Source organism: Carassius auratus, unplaced genomic scaffold, assembly GCF_003368295.1.
Source record: "Carassius auratus strain Wakin unplaced genomic scaffold, ASM336829v1 scaf_tig00017341, whole genome shotgun sequence".
NCBI lineage: Eukaryota > Metazoa > Chordata > Actinopteri > Cypriniformes > Cyprinidae > Carassius > Carassius auratus.
Genome location: NW_020524775.1, coordinates 64,813 through 73,696, shown reverse-complemented (window position 1 = coordinate 73,696; position 8,884 = coordinate 64,813). Strand labels below are relative to the sequence as shown.

The 8,884-nt window shown below is 40.1% G+C and overlaps 1 protein-coding gene and 1 pseudogene across 1 annotated transcript; both read left to right on the top strand.

Moving 5' to 3' along the window:
- The first annotated feature begins 1,118 nt into the window (after positions 1 to 1,118).
- On the top strand, positions 1,119 to 2,813 carry LOC113075630 (claudin-8-like; annotated as a pseudogene).
- Positions 2,814 to 4,792: 1,979 nt separating this feature from the next.
- On the top strand, positions 4,793 to 7,151 carry LOC113075631 (claudin-8-like). The gene is made up of 2 exons (XM_026248312.1): positions 4,793 to 4,898; positions 5,920 to 7,151. Exon 2 carries the CDS (start codon positions 5,943 to 5,945, stop codon positions 6,963 to 6,965), a length of 1,023 nt encoding a protein of 340 aa, XP_026104097.1. The 5' UTR covers positions 4,793 to 4,898; positions 5,920 to 5,942; the 3' UTR covers positions 6,966 to 7,151.
- The last annotated feature ends 1,733 nt before the right edge of the window (positions 7,152 to 8,884 follow it).

Below are 8,884 nucleotides of genomic sequence, written 5' to 3'. Positions count from 1 at the left end.
TTGTAATTTGCACAGAAATGATATGCAATATGTGCTCAAATTAAGAACACCAACATGTGGGACTTAATGTTAACTCTGTCATATGATTGTGTTTGTTTCCCGCTTTGTTTTTCCATTTTTTAAAGCCACTAGTTTTGATTTTAATTGTTATTAAATAAAATGTGTGAAAAGAACTGTGGATGTACTCCGTTCCTGGACTGTAGATTGGTGACATCATTTTGTTGTTTTATTCTTAGCCCAGTGTTGGCGGCACTGGTCGAACCAGTCGAGGTGGTTTTCCAGTGTATGTTTGTCTTCTGTTGCTCCGTAAACTCAAAGCATCACACCCCTAATGCAAATTCACCAGCACTGACTGTGTTTGTGAGAGCTAAAGTGACCTAGATGTAACCGGAAAAAGTCAACGCAGCAAAACAATGTTATGATCCAAATTCTTATCTGCTCTCGCTGATAAAAAATGAATAAAATATTCAGTTACAGGTCAGCCCATCTAATAGACCACAGAGCTTGATTTTGTAAACTGTCTGAAGAAAATGGTGAATAGTGCAAAATTTTCTAGATGTTCTGAGTGGAATTTCATGATGTTCTTATGTTATTGTTAGGGTGTTCTGCATAGCAACATCTAAAAACACTTGGCGTTAAATAGAATTACAAAATACACAAAGGTTGCTAAGATTTTGCTATGGCAGCTGCTAAGGTGTTTTGAGCAGTTACAATGTAGCTGTTAAGACACTAGAAACCTCTTAGAACCTCTTAGTAACTGCATTGCAACATCCTAGCAACTGCACAGAAACATTCAAAAAGTAGAACCCCTTTGCAGCTGCATAGCAACACTGTAACGACCTCAAAGTAACATTCTAAGTACATTTTAAACCCCTTTGCAGCTGCACAGCAACATTCTAAAAAGCACTCCACATCAAATGGAACTACAAAAATGATCGACGGTATAAAGGTTGCTATGCGGCTGCAGAGGGGTTCCAAAGTTTTTTTAGAATGTTACTATGGGGTTTGCTATGCTCTGACTGGTACTTAGCATGTTGTTATGTGGTTGCTCTCTGCTCTGATGTTCCCTCAGAACACCCTAGCATCCATTGAGCAACATGCTAGAAACCACTCAGCATCAAACTGAATTCTAAAAATAATGAAGTTCCACAGAAATTACAGACATTTCACCTTTAACTAAAGGTAAAACATCCACATTAAGGCATCAGCTGACTTCACAAATGTTCTTCTGGACATATCATACAGCAGTTTAATGAGCCGCAGCACCAGTGGTGTTAAACATTGACAGCAGTCCAGATCCCTGCCAGAAAATGGTGCCTGCTGAACAAACATCAACATGGCTACGTGCTCCTCCTCCTCCCCCAGTGACACAAAACCAGACACAAACACTCGCCGGGGGGATTTGATTTCATAGCAACCTGCCCTGGCGTTCCCTCCCTCCCCTGAGCGAGAGGGCGGAGGCTGGGAACAGGTGAACACCTATCAGCTCCCATTCCAGCGGGATGCAAAACCTCACAGTCGATACCAGTCCTCACTCTTCAGGCTCCAGGAATCATGGCGAACAGTGCCCTGGAGATTGTGGGAATGTGCGTGAGCCTGATCGGCCTCATCGGGGTGGCGGCCAGCACCGGGATGCCGATGTGGCGGGGTGACGGCCCTTCATCGGGGAGAACATCATCGTGATGGAGACCCGCTACGAGGGCTTGTGGATGAACTGCTTCCGGCAGGCCAACATTCGGATGCAATGTAAGGTGTATGACTCTTTGCTGGCTCTGTCTCCGGACCTCCAGGCCGCTCGGGGGCTCATGTGTTGCTCTGTTGCGTTGACCGGGGCTGGGTTTACTTATCTCCATCGCTGGGATGAGGTGCACGGCATGCATTCAAGGGAACGACCGCGCCAAGCGGATGGTTCTGATCATCGCTGGCTGCATGATCCTAGCGGGCTGCTTCTGCTGCCTCATCCCCGTCTCCTGGACCGGACACGCCATCATCCAGGACTTCTACAACCCCTTGCTCATCGACGCCCAGCGTAGGGAACTCGGGAAGCGTTGTACATTGGTTGGGTGTCTTCCGCCTTCTTATTCGCTGGTGGGTGCATATTCACCTGCTGCAACGGGCCTCTGGACAAGGGCCCGGATCGGAGGTACATGTACAACAGGAACGCACCTTATGTGCCCTATCAGCCACAACCCGTGGCCTACCACCCTCAGCCTCGCTCGGTGTACAGTCACCCGTCCGGGCCACCTTCGTTCATTGAGCAGTCATATCAACCGTCCAGACAGCAGTCGTTCATTCAGCCTTCCAGACAGCAGTCATTCATACAACCGTCCCGACATCCGTCCGCCCGCAGCGCCGTGGCTTATCTCTGAATCCAGCCGGACATTTCACAGGCTTGTGTGTGTGTGTGTTAGAGAGAAATGGACAGGACAACCAAAAGTAAAAAAAAAAAAAAAAGGATTTTTAGTCATGCATTTCATTTTATTTTATTATTTCATTCTTGTGAATGTTTTTGGCTACATTTAGATGTTATTTCTACTCATATCTATGCAGGAGATGGAAAGGACTTCTAAAGAAAGTTTTTTTTTCTTTTTTTTTACAAAAGATAATAAGTACTATTTGGAAATATTTAACCGTGTTCAAATATAACAAACTTGAGCCTACATTTTATTTTTTCCAGTTTCATTCTTAGGAATGTTTTTTGAATACTTTGGCTTTTTAAATGTCTAAGTAGGTGTAAATGAGAGATGGAAAGATGGACTTCTAACCAGAGGTGTTATGAAAATAAATAAATAAATGTTTTAAATGTAACAAGTCCTACTTGTTTAGTTCTACATTTAATATTTTTCTTTTTATTTCTTGGGGATGTTTTTGACAGAATTTAAATATAGTTTCAATGGCATTTTTTAAATATGCAAGTAAGAGAACTGACTGAGATGAAGAATTGTAAAAAATAAAAAAAAAATTTATATGATTCATTGAAAAGTACATAACGTATGTCATTTGAGGTATTTTTGTGTTATCTATAAGCTGTCTAAAATAGAAACAAGGAAATACATGTTTAATGTTCAGATATTATGTTTTTTTATGTAAATATCAAAGCACAATACAATGATTTAACTCAATAAACCAGTAAAACATATCCTTAATCATAAGATATTTGCTATTCCTCCTCATATCTTTCTGCATTTACAGGTGGTTTTCAAAGATTGTGTTCTGGTTTCTGCTGTGTATTTACACAGTAATAGTTCTCAGAAGAAATCTGTTCATCTATATGCTTCAGAGGACATGTTTCCTCAAAAAGTCACATGTCTGAGTTACAGGCAGGTGCTGAATTTGGTGATTTAGTTCAGCTCAGTGCGTTCAAGATCTTTATGCCCTGCAGCTTCAAATAAACAAAGCCGCAGTGAAACGTAAGAAGACTATTGTCTCGAGCGTCTCTGACACAGACACACCCAGAGAATGAGTCAAACAAGAGCTGCTTGTTAGTATAGTAGAGCTACAACAGCACCAGGAAACTATCTGTGAAAACTGAGAAATACACACCCACACATGAAAACTGAACACGCAGCTTTAAAGTTTTAACTGCATACTTTTAGACAGACGTAAGGTGTGAGACCTGTTTCACTGGGAGCTGTAATATCGAGTGCATCAGCTTAAATGTAAACTTAATGTAGGCAGCAGATTGTATGATGAGATTCTTTTGTTGCCATCCTTCAAGAAGAATGCAATCCCAGAATGCACTGTGATGAGCTCATTGAAGAAAAAAATCAAATTAATTTGCATTTGATTTAATACCAAACAATACTGGTCAAACATATGCTAAGCATAAATCAATTGTGTCCTATTTTATTACTGTTCATGTGAAGCAAAAAGTTGCTGAGTGTTCTAAATCACTCACTTCTGTGGTTCAGTTTCAGTGAGGATGCTTCTTTTTTTAAAGTTAGCTACCTGAGTTTTTAGGCTAGTAAACAGCAAGACAGCTCACTAGGTTTTAAAACAGAGGTATTAGGTAATATGCACCGTGGCGGCATCAGTTCAGGTTACTAATGCAAAATATGTGGGTCATCACCAGGCAGAAGTGACCCAGAATATTACTGAAGTCATTGGTGAAACTAAACTACACATTGTGCTTTGGATATAACGTATGCATGATAAATGACAATAATGACAGCCAAAACAGATAATGCTTTTAGCAGCAACCAAACATAGTTAGCAAAACTGTAGGTTAGAAAGGACGCAGGCATTTTTGTTCAATGCTTTCGGTGTCATTAACTTCTATTTATTTATGCAGATTAATGTTGTAAACTGGTATTTCTCATCATATGATTTTAATTTATTACTGTGGTTTGCAGCACAAATAGCCAAATTTTACCATTTACTACACTTTATCTATAGCGCCTAATGAATAGGAAGTCTTCACATAAAATAGCTTATTTCTTCGTTGCCTAACAGGTGAATAAAGGACACTTAAGTGGCTAGTTGAACATCCCTGACAGAGCTAACTTACCTGTAACCAGGTTTGCGCAGCGGCTCTCTCTAGTGTTGAAGTGTGAGAGTTGTGTAACTTTGTGAGTCAAGGTCATCTGTTCATTTGAGAGAGTGTTTGTTTATGTGAGAAAGACCTTGTTGGCAGCATATATGACCACTGGTCAGTAAACACACCATCAGCATCTCCACTTACCCTCATCATCCTCAACCAATCACAATACAGCTACGCCACTTTCCCACAACAAAGAGAGTAAGTTTAACATGAAGCTGTTGAAGCATATAATACCACACTGTCCTGTTTAATCTGGAAACATCATTTACTACATCTAACACACCTGTTGACAGACTCGAGACCTCTGGATTTGGACATTAAATCGCTGGCCAACAGGATTATCTTTGTTCAGAACAGGGTGAGTGGATTCATTCATTTGTTCAGGGTGGTTTGCTGTCATCTGAGGAGACGTTCATTCAGGACATGTTCTTCAGAAGAAAAAATAAAACCTTAGGTATTGTACAACTGAATTAAACATATGATTAAGAACCAAACTGAGCATAATTTGATGCAAATTAAAGTGAGCATGTTAAAGGAAATGGTGAATTCTGTTTAAAAGGTCAAGAGGTCAAGATTTTTATCGGTCCAGAGACCCTGTTGGTGGAGGTAATAACTACACCATCATGAGGCTGAAAGCATCTTTATCTATTCAAAAGTAGCCATACCAATCACAGTTAACAATGGTAACATTGTGAAATATTATAACAATCGAAAAATAACCATCGTCTATATTACATTTATTGTAAAATGTAATTTATGCCTGTGATACACAGCTGAATTTTCAGTATCATTACAGTCTTCAGTGTCACATGATACTTCAGAAATCATTCTAATATGCTGATTTGCTCCTGAAGAAACATTTCTGATTATTATCAATGTTGAAAATTTTTTGTGCTGCTTCAGATTTGTATGGGAATCATTCTACATTTTTAAAGAAACAGCACTTATTTAAAAATATATATTTTGTGACATGATGAAAGTCTAAATTGATCAATTTAATGCATGCTAAATACAAACCTTAATTTAGGCTACTAAAAATCATTACAATATTTGCAATGCAATGGAATGTTTCTAAAATTGATACTGGAACACTAAAGCAAAATAGAGCAAGCAAAAGATACAAAACCATGCATCTTAGAGCAAATGTTGTGAGTATTGCAGAGTACTGTAGATCCCAAATAGTGTATAAAAGCTATTTATTACAGTAGATATTTTGGCAGTGGCTCTTAAAAGTGAAAAATTGCCTTAATGCTGTTTGCATTTAAAAGCATTAGTCTAGTGCTGTTAAACACTTGACCGATTAAATGGAAGAAGCATCCTGTGCCAAAAACCTCTCATGTAAATTTCCAAACCAATTATGTCTGTTCCTCTACTTTTAGGAAAACTGATGACATAGTCAGTGATGGTTCAGGGCAAGCGTGAACTCATCGCTCTGTGTCTGGGCATCATCGGTCTGATCGGAACGGTGGCTGTCACGAGTCTTCCCATGTGGAAAGTGACGGCGTTCATCGGTGAGAACATCATCGTGATGGAGACGCGCTGGGAGGGTCTGTGGATGACGTGCTTCAGACAGGCCAACATCCACATGCAGTGCAAAGTCTACGACTCTCTGCTGTTCCTGCCGCCGGAGCTGCAGGCGGCCCGTGGGTTGACGTGTTGTGCTCTGGCTCTGTCTGGAGTCGGGCTGCTTGTGTCTCTCGTAGGCCTTCGTTGCACGTTGTGTCTCAGGGATCAACCGCGGGCCAAACGCCTCATTATGATGGCCACGGGGGTAATGCAGATTTTAGCATCCTTCTGCATAATCATCCCTGTCTCTTGGACGGCCCAAACCATCATTAGAGACTTCTACAACCCTCTACTGATTGACGCCCAGCGCAGGGAACTAGGAGAGGCGCTGTATATCGGTTGGGTAACTAGTGCTTTTCTGTTGGCGTCTGGAGTTATATTTCTTTGTCGTCGTGTTGATCCCAAACCAGTCTCATTTCATGCTCGTCCACCAGCTAACAAACCCATTTCAAACCACGTCCACACCTTTAACTCTATGAGACACCAGCCTTTGGTCCAGAGCAACAGTCTTTCCATTCAACAGCCTTCGGTGTCCGTGTTCAGCTACGCTATTACGCCCTCTAGTGGTCAACATTCACCCTACAGTATGCAGGCCATGGCCACGGGGTCTTTAGTGTACAGTCAGAACGGTCAGAATCCAAACTCTTATGGCCAAAATGTGATGCAGTATGTACCCAGGAACAGACATTACCCACTTCAGCTTTCCACACACTTTAAAGGAAGCACTGTCAGTGATCCGTACACTTTCACCACCGGATCCACGTTTCATCCTGTGCCACAGAATCCACTCTTCGTAGGGTACAACTACTCCAGGATGCAGTCGTACAGCTCGGACAGTAGCACTGCATTGCGCATATAAGTGTTTTGATGAATTTTAATTTAAAAACAAATATGCTCAAATGTTTTGTGGGGATATGAGGCTCTTGAAAAGCTCTTTTTCATCCCAAAGACCGCATTATCAAAGACAATACTTAAAACAGTTATAATTAATATTCTCCACTAATTTTATTTTATTTTTTCAACCAAAGAGACTGAAATTGTATCAAAATATTTAAATATAATAATTATTAAAAAAATTATATTTTCCACAATTCCAGAAGTTTCAGTAACTCAGTATTCTTCAGGTTTTCCTCTTTTTAATTACAAATTAATTTAAATGACTTTTTAGTCACTTGTGATTGTTAAATTAATCTTTTTTACTCACAAAAAAATATTTCTAAGCAACTTCTACCCAATAAAATATTTTAGAGCTTGATATAACTACAAAAATGTGTATATATATTTATGTTTTTCTTATAAGATTTTACTAATTCTCATAACTTTTCCAGGTCATATTCAGGTTTTCCATGAATTCTTTCATAACCAAGGCTTGGATCTTAAATAAAATGGCAGATTAAAATGAAATCTTACATTTTATAAATTTTTTTAACTGTTGCAGTTTGTTTTTAGATTGTCTTATTTTAAAGGGGGGGGGGGGGGGGTGAAATGCTCGTTTTCACTCAATATCCTGTTAATCTTGAGTACCTATAGAGTAGTACTGCATCCTTCATAACATTATATTCATAAGAGAAAGATAGTCTGTACCGATTTTTCCCGGAAAAACACGAGCGGCTGGAGGCGTGACGTGTGGGTGGAGCTAAAGAATCACGAGCGCGAGTAGGCTTTTGCGTTGAGAGCGTTTGGAAACTGTGACATTACCGTGAGGAAAAAACATCATCCAAAACAAACCATGGCTAACAGTCAGATTCAGCGTATATTTATGATCCAGAATCAGATCCAGAGGCTGAAATTGAACAAGAGCAGCAGCAACAACAGCGTCTCTATGTGGTATGTACTGAAACTGTATATATTTGCTTAGCGGTTTTGGAAAATGACTAAGTTCCACTTTATGTCGTCTTTTAAGTTGTAAGCTGTACATGTGGAAAGTGCAGTTTGATGACAACATCGCATGTTGTTTACTTGATATGTTTACGCGCCGATAGCTAAGTTAACAACACAGAGATATTTGAAGCAGTTTTACTCACCGCATGCGGTTCCAACACACGATCGTGACCCTTTTTCGTTGGGACTGCATTATTCTTAAGAAATAAACGATGTGCAAATCCGTCGTCAAACTGGGCCTTGTTTGTAAAACAAGCATCTTCGAAATGCAGGGAACAAACACAAACACTTGCACAACTCCGTTGATGCTCTGTAAAAATAAACTCCATCCACTGGTCCCTTAATGCTGTTTTTTTTTTTTTTTTGGTAATCTGTGCAGGGTTGTCTTGCCCTGGCAACCAAAAACACACTCCTTTTGTGACTTTTCGCGATGCTCTCACTCTGATCAGTGAATGTCTGTGCTCTCAGTCAGTGCTCTACGGGAGCGAGCGCTCTTCCGGCAGAAGTGCCTCAGGACCCATATAAGGAAATTCCGCTCCATCTAACGTCACACAGAGCCATACTCTAAAAAAACTTTCCGAAACTTGTGACAAATAGCATTTCACCCCCCCTCCCCTTTAAGATATTTTTCCCTGTTTAATTCTGTATTACACAAACTTTTTATTTATTATTTTGAAAGAGAGAGCAATATACAGTATGCAATGCATGCAACATCTAAATCACAAATTGTTCATTTGACTCCAGTCTCCAGTGTTTGTCCTGAGCTGAAATTACAGCATGGATGTGGAATACAGGGCGTCCCTCACCGGATGAGCAACTGTCATTGAATGTCAATACTAACGTAAACCACTCGTACTCCAGAGTTGTGAACTAGAGATCTAGAGTTGTGAACTCAAT

Excerpts from the sequence above, each read along its gene's own strand:
- LOC113075631 (XM_026248312.1), top strand. The coding sequence starts at position 5,943 with ATGGTTCAGGGCAAGCGTGAACTCATCGCTCTGTGTCTGGGCATCATC.